This window comes from Suncus etruscus, chromosome 10 (genome assembly GCF_024139225.1).
Source record: "Suncus etruscus isolate mSunEtr1 chromosome 10, mSunEtr1.pri.cur, whole genome shotgun sequence".
NCBI classification, from domain to species: domain Eukaryota; kingdom Metazoa; phylum Chordata; class Mammalia; order Eulipotyphla; family Soricidae; genus Suncus; species Suncus etruscus.
Window position 1 is genome coordinate 67796156 of NC_064857.1, and position 24178 is coordinate 67820333.

Below are 24178 nucleotides of genomic sequence, written 5' to 3' on the forward strand. Positions count from 1 at the left end.
TAGTAGAAAATGATTTGGCTCCTAGTTAATCTTTTTATAGTTTCTGTACACATAGTTACTTTGCACACCTAAATGAGGGTATAAACTTACAGCAATAAAGCATCAAATTGGCTTAATAAAAATTCTGCTTTGGATTAGTTCTTAACTTTCTTTTCTTCACATGCAGTTAAATATAAAAAGGTGTAAGGCATGAATTCAATATTAGAAAGTGAAAGAAAATATTCTTTTTTTGTTTTTGGGCCACACCCGGCGGTGCTCAGGGGTTCCTCCTGAAATAGCTCCTGGCAGGCACGAGGGACCATATGGGATGCCGGGATTCGAACCAACCACCTTAGGTCCTGGATCGGCTGCTTGCAAGGCAAATACTGCTGTGCTATCTCTCCGGTCCCAATATTTTTTTTGGTAATGGGCCACACCTGCTGGTGTTCGAGACTTACTAATGGCTTTGCACTCAGGGCTCAATCCTAGTGGAGCTGAGGTGCTGGGAACTGAACCTGGGTCTACTGTGTGCAAGGAAAATGTTCTACCCACTGTACTGTTGCTCTGGCTCCAGAAAGAAAAAAGTCTTAAAAGCTGATTTTTTTTTTTAATATAAAATTCCCAACTCATGAGTTTCAGAGAAATAATCAAATACTAACCTTTCAAGTTTTCTGATTTGCTCCATCAAAGACCATTTTTCATCATTTAATAACGTAATTTTATCTTCTAATTTCTGTATTAGCAAAGAACTCTAAAATCAAAATGAAAAAAAAAAAAAACCAACAGAAACTTAAGATCTCATAGTACACTTTTACATAACTTCAGTACTTTATTGTGGATTTTACTAGGAAGAATTTAATATTTCTCACCTCAACAGTCTGAGGTTCAAGGTTTGGAGGAACGTTGCCCAAAACTGGTGAAATAGTCTCTAATTCATCTTCTTGGACCCCACTGGCCACATCCACAAGATCTTTCCTGGTCACTTGATGATTTCCAAAATCTCTGTAGAGTTGCAATAAATCTGGAGGTTTTGGAATGTTTAGTCCTACATCATCCCACAGTTCAAAATCCTTAAAGACCAAAAATAACAACACATAAGGTGACATCTATGAGACAATTTTCTCTGCATTTTTTGGGATTAATTTTATCCTTTATTGCCAGTATCTTGAAAGCTTAACAATTTTTATGTTGTTAAATCAATGTATATATTCTGAAACTTACTTCTATCCAGCATCACTTTTATGTTTCCTAGGATGCAGTAGACAAGCTGATTAAACTCTTCAAAGGTAAGATCTACATAATCTTTTCATTAAAACCTCAAAAGAAGTAAATTTTAATTTTAAAGCTTATGTTACTTTCAAAAGCTTATAAGAATGCCATTCTTCAATGTCTGGAGTCATAGAACATGTCTAAATTAAGAAATTCTAAGGGCCAGTGGCAATGGACATAATTACATGCGAGACCCTGGGTTCAATATCTGGCATCAGAAAAAAACAAAAACACACCTTTTTGTTCATAAATTCTAACTTTTATAGACTATAATTAATAATAATTTATAACCTGATGATATACATTTGGCTTTCCTTTATTACTCCAGCCTCAAGATTTAATACAATGTGTTGTTAAACAATTTAATCTGCTTACCTTCTTGCTCTACTTGTTTGAGTATCATTTATAGCATTAAAAATGCATAGGGCAGGGGCTGGCCTTGCAAGCGCTAGCCAAGGAAGGACCAAGGTTCGATCCCCCGGAGTCTCATTTGGTCCCCCCAAACCAGGGGCAATTTTCTGAGCACTTAGCCAGGAGTAACACCTGAGCATCAAACAGGTGTGGCCCCCCCCCCCCAAAAAAAAAAAACAAAAAAAATAAATGCATAGGGCAGTTTCTAGAAACCAAAGAGTTGCTGTCCTATTTGTTTTAAAAAATTATTCTCTTATTTCAATCTAATATATTTTTTGCGTTTTTTTGGATTCTTTGAGCTGCTAGGGATCAAATTCAGGGCCACATACAAAAATCTATCACATCCTTGAGTTACATCCCTGACCATATTATTAGAGTTCAAAAGAGTAGCTCAAGCACTCTACAGCCAAAGAAAAACTGGACCTGAAGCAAAAGAAAGCTGACCTGGGTTCGATCCCTAACACTATGTAAAGTTCTCAAAACCCTGTCAGGAGTCATCTCATGGTACAAAGCCAATAAAGAGTAAGCCCTCAGCACAGCAGGTACAACCATTAAAAGAAAAGAGAGAGAAGAAAAAAGAAAAACCCCCATTAATTTGAAGCTTAATCTATTCAAGTGTAAAATGAGTATAGTATGAGTATAGTTTAGGAATAAAACAAAATGACATTAAAATGCATAATAAGTTCCTGGGCCTGGTAGAACATTTGTCTTGAACGGCCAACCTGGGTTCATTTCCTGAGCACACAGTAGTAATTGAGTGCAGTTAAGAGCAACCCTGAGCATTGTTGGGTGTGGCTCCAAAACAAAACAAATAAAAAAGTTGACAATGCAAAAGTTTATGAAATCAACGTCCCAGATACCACAATAGAAAGAGTAGGAAGTACTGGTAAGTCAATCATAAAAGAGCTGAAAGCAAAGATAATGATTGCATGCTGACAAAACCAGGATAGTACCATCACTCTTTATTGAGTATTGATATATGCTCACAGAGTGGAAAAAATTTATTTAGTCACAAGAAATTTATAATCTTACCATGATGAGAACAGTGAGTTTTAGACAGACTGAAATACGAACTAACTTGAAGTTAGAACTAAATGGTGCTGAATGCTTAAAGAACAAGTTACTGATCAGTTATACTGCATTTCTTAAAGAGATTAACTGATATTTGGGCCTAGGATATTTGCTTTTCATGTAGCCAACCCAAGTTTGACCCCATCATCTTATAAGGTTCCTTCAGACTGTGAGGGGTGCAGAGCCTGGAATAAGCCCTGAACATAGCTGATTGTGGTCCCAAAATAAAATTTAAAAGCTCTACTGATGTTTAACTAGCATACAATAAAATGCATAATTTAAATAAACCCAAGCACTAATTTAAAATGTGGGCCACAGTAGTAGGGTGTTTGCCTTGCATACAGCAGACCCTGGGACTAACATGGATTCGATCCCTAGCATCCCATATAGTTTCCCTGAGCCTGTCATGAGTAATTTCGGAGCAGAGTAAGGAGTAACCCCTGAATGCTGCTGGGTGTGGCCTCAAAACAAAACAAACAAACAAAGAAAACCGTATGCCACATCCAGCTCTGCTCAGGGCTTACTCCCTACTCTGGGCTCAGGTCCCCTGGTGATGCTAGAGGATATTATGGGGTGCCAGGGACTGCACCAGGTCAACTGTGTGCAAGGCAAGTGTCCTAACTGCTGTACAATCATCTTCCTAGTGCAAAGAAAATTAAATTTTTGTTTCCCAAAGTTTTCTTCAGTCCTTGGTAATCTTTTCCTCACACCCTATGCGTGCACTATTGCTAAACAAATACTCATGTACTTTTCTGTTATCATGTATTACTATACATTTCTTACAATTTTCTATAAGTAAAATCATACAGAAAGCATCCTACTTCCTTTCATTCAGAACAATGATTTCCAGGGACCAAAGAAATAGAACAGTGGGGCCTTGCACATAGCTGTCCTGGGTTCGATTCCCAGTATCACATATGGTTTCTGGAATGCTGCTTAGAACAATTCCTGAGTGCGGTACTGTACTATCTTTCCAGTCCCAAACACATCCATCATTTTTTTTGGGCTGGCCTTACCTGTAACTGACCCCTTGATTCACTCTTTCATGAACGGATCCCCTGAACATCACCAAGACCAATCACTGAACACAGACAGCAGAAATCCTTGAGCGCTATCAGGCATACACGCTCCTCTCCCAAGAGTTATAGGTTGAAGCCATAAGACAGCGAGTAGGGCATTTTCTCTGTATGAGATGTCTGGCATCCCATTTGCTCCCCTGAGCACTGCCATGAGTGAGCCCTGAGCATCACCAGGTATGATTACCGCCAAACAAATATAAATTAAAAATAAAACATATTTTACATTGCTTAGCTCCTCTTAAATATTAAAGCTTGGGGCCGGGCGGTGGCGCTGGAGGTAAGGTGCCTGCCTTACCTGCGCTAGCCTAGGAGACGGACCGCGGTTCGATCCCCCGGCCTCCCATATGGTCCCCCAAGCCAGGAGCGACTTCTGAGCGCATAGCCAGGAGTAACCCCTGAGCGTTACCGGGTGTGGCCCAAAAACCAAAAAAAAAAAAAAAAAAAAAAAAAAAAAATTAAAGCTTGTTTTATCATGTAAAATATTCCATTTTGGTCAATGATCCACATGTATTTGTAATTCATATGCTTGTTTCCTGAAGAACAGAGTGTTCAGTGTACAAATTTCAATTACAGTCCTTGCACAAGTGTTCTACTGACTGATTGGTATTACTGTGTCCTGTCAATTATTGACAAAAACAGATAAAATCTTCAATAATAGTACCTTTCAATATGGATAGACCTGGAATGTGTACATTAAAAAAATAGTTTCAATACAGATTGCTTAGCTATGTTATGTGAATTTGTTATGTTATGTGAATTAAACACACATATACACATATATATGCACACATATATTCACATATGTGAATACAGATTCATTATATGTGAATATGTGTGTAACATATGTATTTTTGGGGAGGCTACATTCGGTGGTGCTTGAGAGATGCTTTCTTTAGGGCCTAGGCGACTATATGGGCCAGGGATAGAACCAGCATGTTAGGCTGGTTAACAGTGCTTTAGCCCTTTGAGTTCTGCTCAGCCTTAGTATCTTTTAAATAGGTCAGTAAAAGCAACACTTTATAAAAAAAACAACTACATGATTTATGGCATTTAGCGTTTTGGGGGGGACATACCCAGAGGTGCTCAGGAGACCATATGGAATACTGGGGATAAAACCTGGTTTGCCTGTGTGCAAGGCAAATACCCTATCCACTGTAATATTGCTCCATTCTGATGGCACTTAGATTTTGCCAAATAAATTACAATAACTAAGAGAGTAATTGAAGTTGTTTACAGTATGATTTTTTGCTAAATGGGATATTAATAGAATACACTTGATTTAAAATTGCTATCTGATTATGTGGTTATAATAAACTCTTGGGTATTTAGAAACCCTATTAAGTTAAAGTATTAAAGTAAAGCAAAAAACCTCACAAACAGTTACATTTCATACATACATATATACATATCATTTAACTAGATTATATGGTTATTGAGAAAGTAGAAAAGTTATCTGGAAAGTAATTCTGTAGGTAGATGGAAGATAAACCTATAAAATACTCGATTCTCAACAGTGAGACAAGGAAAACACTGTTTGGTAATTTGCATCACAGGACTTTTCTGTATATATAACTTTTATTTTAAAGAATTTTATTTATTTATTTTGGGGGCTTTTATGCCACACCTGACAATGTTCATGGCTTACTCCTGGCTCTACACTCAAGGACTACTCTTTTTTTTTCACATTTTTTATCTTTATTTAAACACCATGATTACAAATATGATTATAGTTGTATGATTACAGTCATATAAAGAACAACCCCCTTCACCAGTGCACGATTACCACCACCAATTTCCCAAATATCCCTCCTCCACACCCCATCCACACCTGTACTCGAGACAGGCTTTCTATTTCCGTCATTCATTCACATTGTTATTATTAGTTTTCAGTGTAGTTGTTGCTCTAACTGCACTCATCACTATGTGGTGAGCTTCATGTCATGAGCTGCACTTACATGGGTAAATGGGGGGAAATAATGGTTGGGACTGAGGCAGTAAATGATTAGAAATGAGCTTTGTAGGGCAGTATCAAGGTCACAATACAAGATGGATATTATGCATATATAAACTATATGCATATAATACTATTAATATATGTTGTATGCATGGGGGCACTAGCCCCTGCATGGTTTTGGAAATGGAAACCAAAGAAAAAAATTTTTCAGTGACTGTCCCAACATAAACCAGTGCTGCAACAGCCTGCCCTCCTCCCAAAGCACATTCCCATTAGTGTAGGAAGAGGTATTGGGAAAGCCTGATGACCACTATAGAGTCCACCTGGACTGGCACCCAGGGAAGGCATGGAATCCAGGGGAGAAAAAGAAGGACGGCTGGGGGCCTGCCAAGCCTCCCAGCACTCCCCAGGCGAGGGAGAAGGCCTCTGGCATGGGGCCCCCCCAAACCCTATACCTGGCAAGAGCTGGCCTCCAGAATCAGAGAGGAAACCAGAAGCAAGATATCTGCCGGCCCTCCTCCCTATGCACCTCCCCCCTGGAGTACGGAGGGAGGGGGGAAGCCTGAGGACCGCTAAGAGTCCACCTGAACCCACTTCTGGCCATCTGGGCCGGCACCTAGGAGGGCCTAGAGTCCAGGGGAGAGAAAGGGGGGCGGCTGGGGGCCTGCCAAGCCTCCCAGCACTCCCCAAGCTAGGGAGAAGGCCTCCGGCATGGGGTCTCCCGAAACCCCATACCTGGCAAGAGCTGGCCTCCAGAATCGGAGGAAACCGGAAGCCAGATATCTGCCCGCCCACCCCCCCATGCACCTCCCCTCTGGAGTATGGAGGAAGGGGGGAAGCCTGAGGACCGCTAAGAGTCCACCTGAACCCACTTCTGGCCACCTGGGCTGGCACCCAGGGAGGGCCTGGAGTCCAGGGGAGAAAGAGGGGGACGTCTGGGGGCCTGCCAAGCCTCCCAACACTCCCCAGGCTAGGGAGAAGGCCTCTGGCATGGAGTTCAAGGATTACTCTTAACAGTGTTAGGGGCACCAAATGCCAGGGATTGAATCTGGTGTTTAAGGCAAGTGCCCTACCTACCTGCTGTACTATCACTCTGACCTCCAGACATACATCTGACTTTGAAAAAATTAAAGCAATAAGATAAAATAAAAAATAAGGGGCCGGCGGTGGCGCTGAAGGTAAGGTGCCTGCCTTGCCTGCGCTAGCCTTGGACGGACCGCGGTTCGATCCCCCGGTGTCCCATATGGTCCCCCAAGAAGCCAGGAGCAACTTCTGAGCACATAGCCAGGAGTAACCCCTGAGCGTTACCGGGTGTGGCCCAAACCCCCCCCCAAAAAAATAAATTGCAAATACATAAAAAGAATATATATAATTATAAAACAGTAACAATACCTGATCATCACTTTCATCTGAAAAGGTTATTGATGTAAGCTTATAGTTATTCTTCAATAAAAATTCATTGACTAAGAAGTTTAGAGCTCTCTTTTCAAGAGGTTTGATTGGCTCCTGTAGGCAAAGAAAAGATAGATCAAGTACCATAAATTTCCTCCTGCAAAACTTATGCTACATTGATGTGAATGATACTTCTAGATCTTTTATTTACCCACCTGAATTTCAGGACTTGATTTGTAATTTTTTCGTTCCTGTAAAGGAACTTCATGTTCTGGGGAGGAGGGGAGAAAAAATATATATTTTACTATTTTACATCTGAAAACACATTAGCTACTTCTACATTGTCAAAGTAATAAAATGTCTCAAGAAAGTTTGATGTACACCACCTGCAGCCTTTGTTAGGTTGGCTCGGAGGGCCTGAATGGTCTCCTTGGCTTTCCGTAGTTCAAACTCCAGGACTGGACAGGGATTTGGAATAAACACACACAGGCATCCAACCAAGAAAAGGGAAACAAAAATAAAAAGAAAATAAAAAGCAAGGATGGGTATGAAAAAAAAATACAATTTGTATTGAAAACAGAAAGCATGCAATCTTATGAAACTTGTGAACGCATGCAGCAGAGTTGATTTGCAAGCAAACTGGTGAATGTTTTCCATAGTTTTAGAATTCTGGGGGTTAGTTTTCATGTTCTAGCTGTCTGACAATGACTTCTATTTAAACAAAATCTATGGCATATTCTAATTTAGGTAAATAAAAATGTCAGCAATCTAGGGACTTCTGCTGCATTCAGCCTACGGAAGAAAATACAACAATGTTTGCAAGTGATATAATTTTAAGAAAAAAGATAAAAAAAATTAGATGAAGCCTGAGAAAATTACTTGAAGAAGATCTTAGGATTTTTTTTTAAAGGTAATTTAAATGTATTGTCTGGAATAACAATGGAAATCAATATATAATAATGTTAGCAAATATATACCCGTATTAAAATATTTATGGCATATGGCTCAAATACTAACAAATGTTGGGAGGCAAGTAAATTTTCTGAGATGTAAGTATATGTTTTCTACAATTGGAGATATGTTAATTAAATAAATTAATTAAATAACTTTTTGTTTGTTTAGGGGCCATACTCAACTATGTTCAGGGCTTACTCCTGGCTCAGTGCTCAGGGATCATTCCTGGCAGGGTTCAGGGATACTGTTTGTGGTGCTGATCAAATCCCAGTCAGTCATATGCCAGGAAAGCACCCTACTTATTGTACTATCTCTCTGGCCCCTTAAATAACAAATTTGTTATTAAAATGATCACATATTTTAGAGGAAATGTCAAATTTAATGCTTAACTATATCTTAACAAGAACATTTATGGTTAACTGTACAGAAAAAGATCTGTAAAGTAAAAATGACAAAATTAAGTGATCCTTATAATCACTATTTAAAAAGTTATAGTATTACATTTTATATAAAAACTAGAAATTTTAATCTAATATGTTAAGATGCATTTCTCTAACTGATTAATAAGCAAAAAGATGGCAAATGAGATGCACCAAAGACAACAAAGCTATAAAAATATATGGAAAGAGTAGGATTCACTCAGTTTGCATAGTCTCGGCAAAAACTTAAGATGTAACTACATCACATCTAGTACACAAAGGCCGATTATTTTGATGCACAGAATTTCCACTGCAGCAAGATGGAAGCACAACTCAAATCAGATGACATGTATACTACAATTTCTGTTGTGGTAGTCAGCAATGCTGATCTGCAAACTTTTCTGTGCAACAAAGTTCAATGATTTCCTCTAAGATTTGCTTCTTGAAACTCTAGAGTTTGTGTGTAAAGTCAAATTGCCCACATTCAGTTTAAGAAAACAGTATTTTTAAAATTTCAAAACTCTAACTGATTTAAAAATATTTAATTATATATAGTAAAATGAATTACATTTTATGCTTTCAATATCACTTATAATTTACTATGATTCATTACAGAACTATTGCAGATCAGAAATGCCCTGCACCAGAATGATAAAAATATAAAAATATGAAAAATGGGAAAAACTGGTTAAAACACAAATCGTGAAAAACTCAAATTTAGTGACCAAGAGCAAAACACTGAATGACCAAGGCGCAGAAAGCCAGAAAACCCATGTCAGACGGCAAGAATTTCGATTTTTATGTACATCGACAAATACATTGCCAAATGCCACTGAAAGGTAAAAATGTTTTGAAAATCGTGCTTATCAAAATGAATTCACTCTGCTGCATGTTTCTTAATACAAAAGAGACTTAAATATTTTAATACTATTTCTATAACTTTATAGTAATATCAAAGAATTATAGTTACATGATAATTCCTGACAAAGTACTGAATGGCAGTGTTCTGATTACAAAAATATAAATTTACCTTTTCTTTATTAAAATATGAAAGCTCAAGATTAATTATGTAGGAATGTTCTGAAGATGAAAGTATTTTTCAAATATTCTAATTCTTCCTTAAACTGTTACAAGAAGACCGTGTTTTTAAAGTACCATAGAAACTAACCACCAAGCCATTCAATTCAGTAGCTCAACTTTCTTAAATGCAATTTCATTGGAACTAAAGCAACTGCACAGATACATATTCTAAGATAGCATATTACACTTTTACCAAAATAATATGTAGTTGTTACTGACTACCTCTATACTTAGAGGTATAAAATATTTTTTTCCCACCAGGGTTAGATAAGATCAGATTACACTTATATTAGAAGCTATAGAAAGCTCCAAATATTTTGCTCTCATGATTTGGGGAATGTTCAAATGACTGTATAGACATAGCAAAGGTGAAATGTTTTATTTAGAAGCAGAAAAACAGCAGTCCTTTGTTGACCCACTCAAACATCATCAATTTTATCTTGAGGCATTCCCTAGTCTTACTTATTTTGATACAAAACTCAATGTATTTTGTATGATAGCACAAATGTGAGTGAAGACTTTTGTCCCATTTCTACTCACTTTTAAGTATTCAAATAGGTCTAAAGCAAAAAACATGCCATTTCATAGCAGACACAAGGGCCAGAGAAAACAGTAGGTAAGGTGCTTACCTTCCACGCACCCAAAATGGTTCAATCCCCAGGACTGTATATGGTCCTGAGCAGTGCAGAAGCTCAGTCAGCACTGCAGGTCCTTTAGTACAGAACCAGAAGACTTAGGTCCCCCCAAAAGGCAAAACAAAACAAAAATAACACAAAAAATACCCTCCCCCCAAAAACAAACTATGGCAGACATAAAATTGTTCTTTGTCAAGTCAGAATGTCCTAGATTTACTCTCTGAATGTAAGGTGATTTGACTTAGAATAAAATGCTATTTCCCCATCTTATTTTATTATATATATATTTATTATTATTATTATTTTTTTTGGGTCACACCTGGCAGTGCTCAGGAGTTACTGCAGGCTCTATGCTCAGAAATCGCTCCTGGCAGGGCTCAGGGGTTACTGCAGGCTCTATGCTCAGAAATCGCTCCTGGCGGGATCGGGGGACCATATGGGATGCTGGGATTCGAACCACTGTCCTTCTGCATGCAAGGCAAACACTTTTACCTCCATGCTATCTCTCCAGCCCTATTTCCCCATCTTTAATATTTCAAAGATCTCAAGGAAAATTTTTCTCGAGAATTAGTCAAAAAAAAAAAATCTATTCCTATAATCACCCAGGGGCTCCAAGATGGTATCATCATCACTCTTCACTGGGTTTAGAGAATTTTCCCGGTTTCAGAAATGCTCAATAATATGTATGACTTAGTAAATATTGAGAAATAAATCAACTAAAGCAAAGTGCAACTATGAACTCCATAGTTTGAAACATTGTTCCTGCGGCTGTTTCTCCTGCTCATGCTAATCTTCAAGCTGGTGCTTCACTCAGGGTCATCTTGGCTCTTTTCTTATGCCACATACTCCACTGAGATGCTATTCAGTCTTCAAGTTTTAGTTATCCCAAGTATAATAAAGACTCAGACATCTTTAAATCTTTCCCCCACGAGAACAGAATTACCTAGTGACCCATTAAACAGGCCCACTTGATTATACCTAAGATTTAAATTTGATCCGTGTCAATGAATTTTATTTCTCAGATTAAATCTCCAATGCTTCCAGCTGTCTCTCTCCATTAACAGTATCACAATTTATATGGTTGCCCATATAGAAAGCCAAAGATTCTTTCCCTCTCATCCCTTGTTTTTCTTTCCCCAATTATCTATTGTATAAAGTTCCAGAGGTCTCAAACTCGCGGCCGCCCCGCGGCCCTCCGTACAACACTTTGTGGCCCTGCCCTAGAGGAATCTTTTTTTGTTTTGATTTAATTGTTTGGGTCACACCCCGCAATGTTCAAGGCTTACTACTGACTTTGCACTCAAGGATCACCCCGACTTTGCCTCCTGCGGTCCCCAGGTAAATTGAGTTTGAGAACCCTGCTCTAGATATTTGCGGGTGTTTATTATTCCAAGTGAATTTCAGGAGTGTTTGATTCACTTCTTTGAAGAATGTCATGGGTATTCTTAGAGGCATTGCATCAAATCTGTACAATGGTTTGTGGAGTATTGCCATTTTAACTATATTAATCCTCCCAATCCATGAACAGGGTATGTGTCTCCATTTCCTGTGCCCTCTTTTATTTCTTGAAGCAGTGTTATGTAGTTTTTTTTTGAATAGGTCATTCACCTCTTTAGTTAAGTTGCTGACTCCAAGGTATTTGAGTTTGTGTGGTACCAATGTAAATGGGATTGCTTTTTTAATGTCCATTTCTACTCTATCATTACTGGTGTATAAGAAGGCCATTGATTTTTGTGTGTTAATTTTGTAACCAGCACTTTCCTATATGAGTCTACTATTTTAGAAAATTTTTGGCAGAGTCTTCAGGGTTTTCTAAATATAGTAGTCATTTGCAGAAAGTAGTCCTTTCCTATCTGGATGTCCTTGATATCTTTTCCTTGCCTAAATTTCTATGGCAATTACTTCCAGTATTATGTTGAATAGGTAAGAGAGGGCAGCCTTCTATTCTGCCAGATTTTAGAGAAAAGGCTTTTAGTTTATCTCCATTGAGAATAATATTTGCCATTGTCTTGTGGTAGAGGGCCTTGACTCTAGACAACCACTAATCTCCCTTTTTTTTTTTTTGCTTTTTGGGTCACACCTGGCAGCGCTCAGGGGTTACTCCTGGCTCTATGCTCAGAAATCGCTCCTGGCGGGCACGGCGGACCATATGGGATGCCGGGATTTGAATCACCACCTTCTGCATGCAAGGCAAACTCTTTACCTCCATGCTATCTCTCTGGTCCCTCCCCTTTTTTTTCTTCTGGCTCTATGTTCAAATCGCTCTGGCGGGCAGTATGGGATGCTGGGATTTGAACCACCCACCTTCTGCATGCAAGGCAAATGCTTTACCTCCATGCTATCTCTCTGGCCCCTCCCTTTTTTCTTAACTATTCTAGTTTTAAACCATTATGACTTATAATGACTATTTCCCATTCACAACCTTATTATTAAAGGCCCTAAAATTCTACAAAACAATTTTCCAAATACATTTTCTCAAACTTGTTTTTAACTTTTTTTTCCTCTATATATTTTAACACATCATGATGAAATACAGGTAAGAAAATGTTGATATGAAGTAAACACAAATAACCCATGAAGATTTAATGAATAATCACTTTTAATTTTAAGTTAAATGTAATACTACAATACAATGGTGTTTTTTCCTTAATCTATTTTAATTTTATGATAAAAATGCTGTAAAATCTATTTTCATTATGCAACCTACCCTTTTTAGAATCTTCTTGTAATGTCTATTTTATTTTATATTGCATAAAATCATAATAAGATTTTAGGCAATGATAAAGTAACCAAAATAGAAGTACTGCTATTAGGAGGTTCTGGGGAGAAATAATATAACAAGGAAAATAGTTATATTTAAGTATGGTACAACTGGGTATTTATACTGCAGGTCAAAAGCCAAAAAAAGGCAAGGCCTATAAAGTAGTCTCTTATGCAGGGGCCATGCCCCGGCAATGCTGGACATGGGCATGCAATGTTCCGAATGTTCCTACAATGGTCCTCAAACTATGGCCTGCGGGCCACATATTGTATTTGTATCTGGTTTTGTTTCTTCATTGCAAAATAAGATATATGCAGTGTGCATAAGAATTTGTCCATAAGTTTTGTTTTTACTACAGTCAGATCCTTCAATGGTCTAAGGGACAGTGAACTGGCCCCCTGTTTAAAAATTTGAGGACCCCTGTTAGAATAACCATTTGACTGAAAACCTTTGTTAAGACTCTATCTCCCTTGTTGACTGTTGTTCTTTAAATAGCACAAATTCTGAAATATACAGTCAAAAATGAGTATGGTATTTATTCCAATAGTTGATGCCATCTGCAATACATCTGAATTATTTAATAATGATGTTAATAGCATTTGTCAGAAAGCACAATTTTTATAATTTTCTAGACCCCAAACTAAAAAAGTTGTGTGGGATGAAGAAGTCATTCATAGGATTGGAGGTCCTGAGTCTGATCCCTGGCCTCCTCTGTACTGCTGAATCCAAGCAGCACTGCATTTCCAGGCCCAGCACTGAATGTCCAGCCAGACAGTGGGCTGGGCAGTGTTGGGAGTGACTCCTGGGTTCCCTAAGTCTGTGTGGGAAGCTCCCCCTACAAAATAAAATACAGTGTAGACTAGGGAATACAGTAATATGTAGACATGAAAATAAACAATTGGCCTGAGTCAGGGATGTGTGGTTCTAAAACTAACTAGGTTCTTGCTCTGTTTACACAGTATAGAACTTTAATTTGTATTACAGATATAAATATATTCAGTATATATTCCTTGAAGGCAGAAAATTCATTTCATTGTTCTATATCTAGTGCAAAACAGCAGATGCTCAAAGTGCCTAAAATAATGGCATTTCTAGGGGCTGGAGTGATGGTGCAAGCGGTAGGGCATGTGCCTTGCATGTGCGAACTTAGGACGAATCATGGTTCAATCCCCCAATCCAGGAGCTATTTCTGAGTGCATAGCCAGGAGTAACCTGAGTGTCACTGGTGTGACCCCAAAAAACAAATAAACAAAAACAGCATTTGCAATATGTAGTATATACACACACATAAATATATATGTATATCCTTTTACCCTTAAGAAAAACTGAATAGTCAAGATGCTTATTTTATATAAACTAGAGAAATATCAATTTTAACAGAAAAAGCATTTGACTAATAATAATAATAAGTTAGCCAATTTTTGTTTATACATCTGCTACTATGTGTCATTAGTGAAAAAATGTATACTTCCGAATTCAGATATAAAAATATTTTAAAAAAGCTTTTTTTTTAAAACTATATTTAATGTTAGAAAATGGTTATGTGGGGTCAGAGTGATAGCATAGTGTTAGGGCACTTGTCTTGCATGTAGACAACCTAGGACAGACCTGGGTTTGATCCTCAGTATCCCATATGGTCCCCAAGCCTGTCAGGAGCGATTTCTGAGTGCAGAGCCAGGAGTAACCCCTGAGCACAGCCAGGTGTGGCACAAAAACCAAACAGAAAAATAAAAAAGAAAGAAAACGGTTGTGTGGAAAGAGATGGGAAAGTATAGGAAAGACATATTCTACTGTCCACATCAATTAGAAAATGCTAAAAGTTATCCCGTGGGCTCTGGAGCAAAATGTTTTAGTTCACATCCTAGTATGGCCACCTACCATATGCAGGATAAAGGGCAATTTTCTATCTCTTATAAGCCTCACTTATTTAACTACAAAATAAAGCTTGTGGGTTGGAGCAATAGTACATCAATAGGGCATTTGCCTTGTATGTGGCCTACACAGGACGAATCTGGGTTGGATCCCTGATCCCGGCATTCCATATGGTCCCTGAGCCTGCCAGGAGTGATTTCTGAGCACAGAGCCAGGAGTAACTTACCTCTGAGTGGTGCTGGGTGTGGCACAAAAATAAAAAAAAAAAACCAAACTCCTCCAAAAAAACAAAAACAAAAACAAACAAATTAAGGCTTGCATGATCCATTTGGTAGGATTGTTAATAAGATACAGGATTTTCTATAAAGCATCCAGGACACTGGAACAGAGCAAATGCTACCTAAACTTTAACTCAGATATCTCTTCCTCTTTAAGGAATATGCAGGCAGATTTGAAAAAATAAGCAGATTTTTTTTTTTTTTTGGTGGTTTTTGGGTCACAACCGGCAGTGCTCAGGGGTTATTCCTGGCTCCAGGCTCAGAAATTGCTCCTGGCAGGCACGGGGGACCATATGGGGCTCTGGGATTTGAACCGATGACCTCCTGCATGAAAGGCAAACACCTTACTTCCATGCTATCTCTCCGCCCCAAGCAGATTTTATAAATAAAAAATGTGGTAAGGATGATGGTGATGAAAACAAACACCTGCTATATAAAATACCTTGATTAAAGGGTGAAAGCAGGTCCATTTTTGCTCATCTTTGTGAGCAATAGACTTAATATCTGTGTAAATCATAACTTATTTCTATTCAAGTCATGTATCAGAAAAGAAGATTATATGCAATGTAACGATACAGAAAATAATTTTGATTATTGGTCTTTTGATAGGTTTTGAAATTACTCCTGAGAATTACCGCATTTAAACATTGTGATCAACTAAAATTAAAAATATTTTGCTCACGTACAGCTGAATAACAGAAAGCTATTCCCTTAGAATAACATGATTTCTTCCCTTTGCCAATGAAGATGAAAAAGCATTATTTACATATTAGCAGAGCACAGTAAACAAATTATCTTCTTCCCCCAAGCTTAGAAGCAAAGCATAATTTTTAGATGAAAAATATAAGAACAAAAGTACCATGTAGTTAAAAATTTTCCTTTTCAGCTTTGTTTAGGTAAAACATTTTACTTTTTTGGGGGCCACATCCAGCGAAGCTCAGGGCTTACTTACTCCTGGTTCTGCTCTCACGGATTACTTCTGATGGTGCTTCTGGTATCATATTGGATGCTGGAGACTGAATCTGGGTCAGCTGTGTACAGACAAGAGCCCTACCTGCTGATTGTATTTTCAGCCCCAAATAATTTACTCTTTTATCAGTGATGTTTCCCTTAAGCAGAAAATGATGAAAAAAAATGTGAACAATGTGACTAATGATGAATCCTAAATAATTACCCTTGCTATCACCTTATACAAATCTAAAGTTTTCAAACAGAAATAAAATGAAAGAGGGGTCAGAGATAGTACAACAAATTTGACGCTGGCCTTAGCCTGTTCGATCCTGCACTACATATGGACCCTAGTTCTGCCAGGAATGATTCCTAAATGCAGGCCAGAAGTAAGCTCTGCGCACTGTCAGAGCTTTGGGACCCCTCCCCCCAATTTAAAATAAAGACAACAATATGACAATTTCTGCATATAAGTTGTTTTTAAATATGTAACCATTTGTACAATAACAAATCAAGCAAAGTAAATATATTTACTTGGTCAGTCTCTAAAGAATATATACATATCTAATATATACTATGTAGTATACAGAATACAAAAGAACTTAATGAATTAAAATAGGATACATTAATCCCAAATAATTGAAATAATTTCCATTTGGTTTGCTACTTTCTAAGTTTTGCTGAAGTACTTTGCTGTACTGATACAGCTCTCTATGAATAATGCTAACCTATGACTTAATATAGTCACATTAAACTTTTTCAATACATTCCTCATTAAAGTGATAGTTATTGTTTACATCACTGAATTCTCTCAGCGACTGCTGAATTAAAAACAATTACATTTCCCCCAGTAATTTATGTAACATGTCTGAGATTTTACAATATTGGATATTGCTATTCTTGGACAATTAATGAAAATAAAAAATAGGACTATTTTTAATAGGTCAAAACTCATTCTTCACACCAAGAGACAACATAAATCATAATTAATTGGCAGCTATGTTGCCGATTAATCTAGTTCTGCAAGTACAGTCTTCAATAATCATTATCAGTGTTTCAGCTTTCTGAGATGGGAGAGGAGGATGGTGATCATAATCCTATAGCTCAATGCATTAATTCACATTTCAGAGTCATTTCAATATGACTCTCAGAATATAGTGATAGATAAAAATTAAAGCACACATTTATTCAAAATAAAATGAATGAAAGGTAAACATTGATAGATTTAAAAAAAAATAATTAGTCCTAGTAAACAAAAAAATTCAACAGAGTTGGTTAAGAGAAGAATACATATTGTGGATAATGCCTGATGCCTTACTACCCCCGGGATCCACCTGCCTATGTGGCATCCCTCCTGCTCCATTTGTATTTATTATAGTGGAGATCAAGTACCTAGCATCTGTCTGCTTTCCTCATCTCATGCAGGGTCAAAATTCTATAAAAACTACAGTTCTTACAAACCCTAAAGAATGACTTCAATGGAAGGCAGCTATAGTCTGGATGAAACAGGTACCAAATTAAAACCATTCTTTTAGTGTCTTGTAGGATTGTTCCAGGGTGAATACTAAAGGCTCGGAATGACTTCACCTTTATGGGCAGATAAAGATTGGTCTCCTAAAGTCCCTTGAGATCCAAGGGTGACTACTATAAGGAAGAACTCTGAGGTGGAGGAGGAGGGGAAGACAACTAGAGCAATGCACAAAGCAGTAGGAAGGAGACTGGCACTTCATGAAAATGGGCATAGTCCTGGAGCTGTCTGCTGAAGCAAGCACTTTTATTTTTCAGTAAAAGCTTCTACAAAAAAAGCTATGATGCCTAGATTTGAGTGCCCAGACAAAGTTTAGTTTATGAAATAGCATGAAATTACTTCAACCCATTTTTATTTTTTAATTAAATTTTTTTTTCTTTTACTTATTGGGCCACACCTGGCAATACTTAGAGCTTACTCCTGGCTCTACATTCAGTGATCATTCCTGGCGGTACTCAGGGGACCTCTTGGAGTGCAAGAGATGAAACCCAGGTCGGTTGTATATCAGGCAAGCACCCATACCTGCTGTTCTATCACTCCTGCCCTCAACCAATTTTTAACAATCAGATGAATTGTAGTGGTACAACACCCAATATTAGTCCCAATTAAAGGAATGAAAAAGCTAAGGCCCAACTAAGCTTATATTCTGCCATGACTAAATTATATACTTTATAGCAGATTTATATTGCATGGCTACAAGTAGAATTAAACCAATTTTAAGTGAATATGACTAGAAACCTACAGTGTTTATAACACAGAATGAAAACAAGGTTAGGACATTCTCTGAAGTTTTAACAAAACTTAGCCCATTCACACATAATTATATTCACATAACAAAATATAGAAGAGTCCCTAGTTACTTATTTTTGAAATGTCAAAAGATCCCAATCTGTTTCTATAATCTTACTCACCTGCTACCCTTTCATCTGTCTCCCTGTTACCATCATCTGAATATCTTGCAAAGTCTAAAGAATCAAGGGTACTGATGCTCCCAGCTCGATCTGTAGTAACGAGAAAAACAAAAATTAAATTTTTTTTTTAATTTCAAAATAAAGGAATTGGAATTGAGTAAGCACTGCTGGGTGTGGCTCTACACCCAAATAAATAAATTAAATCTAAGTATAATAGAAAAACTGACAGGTTGCTGATTACAAAGAACAAGAGTTGTGTTTAATGCCATGATTAGTAGTATCAGAACTCAATTTCTCATCATTAGTAAATTGAATGTAGTCAAATAAATAACATTGATCCCTGAGCTCAGAGCCTAAGCACATCCAGATGTGGGTCTCCACCCCCAAAATGCATTTTGAAGTAGGCTCACAAATAGACCAATCATTAGATTATTTCATAATAGAGTAATTATAAAATAATTCCTTTGTGCTTTATTTGATTCCTATTCAAGAGAATGACTTTATATATAGTCAATATAAGTACAGAGTTAATTTAAAAAAAAAAAATTTTTTTTTGATTTTTGGGTCACACCCGGCAGCGCTCAGGGGCTGGCTCTACGCTCAGAAATCGCTCCTGGCAGGCTCGGGGGACCCTATGGTATGCTGGGATTTGAACCACCGTCCTTCTGCGTTTAAGGCAAATGCCTTACCGCTGTGCTATCTCTCCGGCACTCATTCAGATTTTTTTTTTTGGGGGGGGGCCACACCCAGCGGTGCTCAGGGGTTACTCCTGGCCGTCTGCTCAGAAATAGCTCCTGACCATATGGGACACCGGGATTCGAACCAACCACCTTTGATCCTGGATTGGCTGCTTGCAAGGCAAACCTTGCTGTGCTATCTCTCCGGGCCCCCGTTCAGATTTTTTTTGTTTTGTTTTTGTTTTTGGGTCACACCCAGCGGTGCTCAGGGGTTACTCCTGGCTGTCTGCTCAGAAATAGTTCCTGGCAGGCACGGGGGACCATATGGGACACCGGGATTCGAACCAACCACCTTTGGTCCTGGATTGGCTGCTTGCAAGGTAAACGCCGCTGTGCTATCTCTCCGGGCCCCCGTTCAGATTTTTTTAAGTTCTAAATACTCTGTAAACATCACATTCATTAAATCCCCTTGACTGACAGACAGAAATGATTTTCTTTGCAAGGAATAAGGCAGCTAAAAAGTGATTTAAACAAGACAACGGAATAGATAAATGAAGGCCAAAGACTGGCATTAAAAGCCTATTAGTGGGGGCCGGGCGGTGGCGCTGGAGGTAAGGTGCCTGCCTTGCCTGCGCTAGCCTAGGATGGACTAGCCTAGGACGGACCGAAGTTCAATCCGCTGGCGTCCCATATGGTCCCCCAAGAAGCCAGGAGCAACTTCTGAGCGCATAGCCAGGAGTACCCCCTGAGCGTCACAGGGTGTGGCCCAAAAACCAAAAAAAAAAAAAGCCTATTAGTGGCTGGAGCAATAGCTCAGTGGTAGGACATTTGCCTTGACACAGCTGACCCGGGACGGACCGGGGTTGATTCCCGGCATCCCATATGGTTCCCCAGAGCCTGCCAGGTGCAATTTCTGAGTGCAGAGCCAGGAGTAACTCCTGAGTGCTCCGTGTGTGGCCCCAAAACAAAAACAAACAACAAGCCTAGCAGTCTTCAAACAATACCAAGCTCAAAAGCAGAGATGGTGTAGGCTGGCATTAGCCAACTGTTGGCTTTTTAGGTTAAACATCTTTCCACTCCTACTCCTTTTAACTTCAGGTTTTGTTCAGGCAGAGATGTGTTTGAGACCTATCAAATATACAACTATAATATAAACATAGCAACTCTAGTATATTCTACGTAATCCTGCGATAGCTTTGGGGCCATACCCAGTGTTGACTCTGCACTTAGAGATCATTCCTAATGGGCTTGAGGGACCATATGAAGAGTCAGGTTCAAACCCTGGTCAGCAGCGTGCAGAGCAAATAAATGCCCTTCTCACCTGTTTTATCAAGATGGCCCCAATCCCATCATAATTAAAATTATCTACTTCATCTTAGTAAACACCATCACTGCACTAAACTGTAGTTGGTATTTGTTTCCCAGGAGTCTGGGGATCTATTTTTAAAGTAAATTAACCTTAATTTACACTCTATTTGTTCAGATTTTCCAAGGAGGAGTCATCAAGGCCCCATGTCCAATATAAAATAAGGTTAAGTGCCCTTTAAAAAAGATAACTGTTGGTACAAAGTTCCAGTTATAAAATTAATAAATCCTATACAACATGGAGACTGTACTTACAATACTGTACATTTGAAAGCATTCTGTTCTCATCATCATAAAAAAGTTGTGGGCCAGAGCAAAAGCAGTGTGTGTGATATCACAGTGTTTGCCTTGCACTGTCCAACCCCGGATGGACCCTGGTTCGCTTCCCAGCATCCCATGTGGTCCCCATGCCTGCCAGGAGCAATTTCTGAGTGCAGACTCAGGAGTAACCTGAGTGCAGTGGGTCTGACCCAAAAATTAAAAAAAAAAAAGTTGCAATTATCTGTAGCTGTTAGCTATATATACTGACAATATTATCCTGCTAAAACTAACAGTGTTATGTCAATTATGTATAAACTTTAAAAAAGTTAATTGCAAAACTAAGGTGGGATGCCTAGATCATCCCTGATCCCAGAGCAAAGGAAAGAGAAGGCCAGAGAAGAAAAAAAGCAAGACAGGAAGGTAGAAGATGAGAAAGGGAAGTAATGAGGAATGGGGTCTGGGCTTCAGCAGTTCTATTGGGAATATGGGAAAGTGATGTAGCTTTACTTCCTAAGCACAGACTCAACAACACTGAGAACATGAGATCTAAGTTGAAACCAACAAATCTCGTAATATGCCAGTCAAAATGGCAGCAGGGTTTACTTTGTAAATCATGGTTCTTTAGATAAAAAAAAAAAATTGAAAAGAAAAACAGGTCATTGTAAAACTAAAAAAATAACCAAAAGAGAACTGGAGTCTATCAACTGAAAATAAAGCAAGATCTTGCCAAAATGCAAGGCACTATATCCAATGTATAACCAAATGGCAAAGCAGTATTTACTTCAATATCAACAACTATGGTTTTCGTATAAATAATCTATAAGCCACATTTTATCACCAAATCAAATAGTAATGATAAGTAGAAGCCAGGGAGCATAATATATAATAAAAAAAAAAAGACTGGTAATATTCTAAAAGTTCTCAAAAACATTTGCAATTTGGATATAAGTAGACAACATTTTTACAAGGTAATTTAAAATTGTCAGGGAATCACCATAATACCATGGAGCAGTGGCACAAGAAAAAGACCATAAAAACAAATTAAAATAAATGACTTTTTTTTTTTTTTGGTTTTTCGGGCCACACCCATTTGATGCTCAGGGGTTACTCCTGGCTATGCGCTCAGAAATTGCCCCTGGCTTGGGGGGACCATATGGGACGCTGGGGGATCGAACTGCAGTCCTTCCTTGCCTAGCGCTTGCAAGGCAGACACCTTACCTCTAGCGCCACCTCGCTGGCCCCAAAATAACTGACTTTTAAAGTTTTATTTATTCTTTCAGCCAGAACCAGGCTTTAATTTAAAACTATTGGAGAGTGTGGCCTCTATCCTCTCCACTGGCCGAAAACCATAGCAGTGGCAGGACCCAGCCAAGCACCCAATTCTGTATGGGTAACAGCAGAGCAAGGGAGTGGTGATAGCCAAGCTCGAGGCCTGAAATCTTTTCAGGGTCCACCAAGATCTTCTCCCTTCTCATTCTCATATGCTTGGGCCCTGAGACGGGAAGCCTGGAAACCCCAGAGCCAGAAGGTGCAATTGGGCTGCTTCAGCTTGGAAATGCCTCTGTGCAGGGCCGTGCGGAGCCTCCAATGGGCGCTCTTCTCCCTTATTTCTTCAGTCTCCCTGAGATGAGCTGATACTGGGGTGAGCTGCCAAGTAACCAAAATCAGAGTCCTTCCCTCTCTTGGAGGCATGTGGGGGTAGGGCGGAGATGGGGTGAATCAGGTCATAGCCCGAATGTCTGTCTCCCAGGCTAGGCCCAGGAGCATTCTACAGCACTTTTTACTGCTGCCAGCTCCAGCCTTGCCTGGCCGCCTTTCGACAGCTTCTGCTTCTGGATGCAGTCAGATAAGCCTGCCTTCTGTGAAGGGCAGCTCACACAACCCAGTGAACATCAGATCTTTGGAGTGGGAGGCCGACAGCCGGTGGCACTTCTGTGCCCCCAGCAGGGAGGCCTGGCCCTGTGACACTTCATCCAAGTAGATCTCCAGTGTCTTGAGCAGCCGCCAGGGCCTCTTGAGAACGATGCCGGCGTCGGGGATGGTCTTCTGTCCCGTCCTCCAGATGTGCATGAAGCGGAGGTATGTGGCCGCATAGAAGATTTTGACCACGGGGAAGAACTGTTTGCTATTGGTTATACTCCCTGGAGAGATACTCCTCTTGTAGGGCCAGCCTGTACCGTAATGCGAGTTATGCTCACAGATACCAGACAGAAGGGGAATTGCTGGATGTGGTGATTCAACAAGCGGAAAATCTTCTGAGCCATCAGCAGGGTCTTGGAGTCCATCACCAGGTAAGCAGATGCAGGAGGGACAGGAAGCCTGCACCTCTCAGGTCCGTGCCTGGATTCGCTCCCTGGGAGCCCAGATCCTCCTAGTGGTCTTCTGAGAACACAGTCGTACTTGGAGCAGGACTCGGCCGTGCAGTGGGTCCTGGCTGTCCAAGCCACACTGGGCGATGGTCAGGACCAAGTCCCTTTCTTCATGGAGACCCTGGTGGAGTTTAGAAGGCCCGAAGAGTAGTGCTGGAGGGCGGCGAGCCCAGTCTGTTGGATGGTGGGCTAGATTCTTTGCTGGCTCTAGCAGGATGTGGTTCATGGCCTCCCATTCTTCCTGGGCTCTAAGGACCTTGGTGCTCACAACATTTGGGTCCCATCCATTGGCTTTGCTTGTCAGTGCCTGGAGGATGCTGTGGTTCTTCAGTTCACACAGAAAAGGTTTGTCATTCTAGTCCTGTGGTGAGAACCCAGCAGACATGCTTTCATCTCTTGATTCCTTCTCAGTATGGAAAGAGCAAGATTTTTCATTCATGGCTCAGAATCATTTGTTCAAGTGACCTTTGTCCTGGGGCTCAGAGAGAAGCAATGAGGAGAACTAGAGATCCAATTGCTCTACCTCTGCCTTACTTTTTGTCTATCATTCAGACCAAAAGCAAGAAAACAGTCCCTATGGACCATCACCAGGATGAAGGCGTTTCTGTGAGGATTGAAATAAGTCCCTCAGGTCTCAGAGGACTCTGACCTATGGCCTATGGAGCCTCAGCATTCACCTCCTTTCTGTTACCCACAGATATTCAACAATCATGAACATATGGGTAAACTTCAATAAGTGACAGGCAGGTACAGTGGGAGGATTCTGGTAAATCTCTTCTGTAAAACGCGAAATGAATCACAGCATAGATGCATGACTGCTTTACACAGCTTCCTGACACATTCTGGATGCAGAGGCTGGGACTTCAATGGGAGTTATTATCGCTGTCAACAGAGTCCTTTGAGGTGCCCAGGTACCCTGAAACTAGATGGAGGTTTCTTGCACATGGGGTGAAACTGGGGGTCGA

The 24178-nt window shown here is 39.4% G+C and overlaps 1 protein-coding gene and 1 pseudogene across 5 annotated transcripts in view; both read right to left on the reverse strand.

Moving 5' to 3' along the window:
- Window positions 1-24178, reverse strand: part of RELCH (RAB11 binding and LisH domain, coiled-coil and HEAT repeat containing) — a 104251-nt gene that overhangs the window by 73129 nt on the left and 6944 nt on the right. For 4 of the 5 annotated variants that reach the window (XM_049782072.1, XM_049782074.1, XM_049782071.1 and 1 more), the window contains exons 2-7: window positions 18542-18631; window positions 7542-7613; window positions 7371-7426; window positions 7156-7269; window positions 849-1049; window positions 639-730 (exon numbers count right to left, since the gene is read on the reverse strand). In XM_049782072.1, the coding sequence (XP_049638029.1) occupies window positions 639-730; window positions 849-1049; window positions 7156-7269; window positions 7371-7426; window positions 7542-7613; window positions 18542-18631 (625 nt within the window). The remainder of the gene's footprint in view (window positions 1-638; window positions 731-848; window positions 1050-7155; window positions 7270-7370; window positions 7427-7541; window positions 7614-18541; window positions 18632-24178) is intronic. The other variant, XM_049782073.1, reaches the window with a different exon arrangement.
- Window positions 22687-23668, reverse strand: LOC126020818 (ELMO domain-containing protein 3-like; annotated as a pseudogene).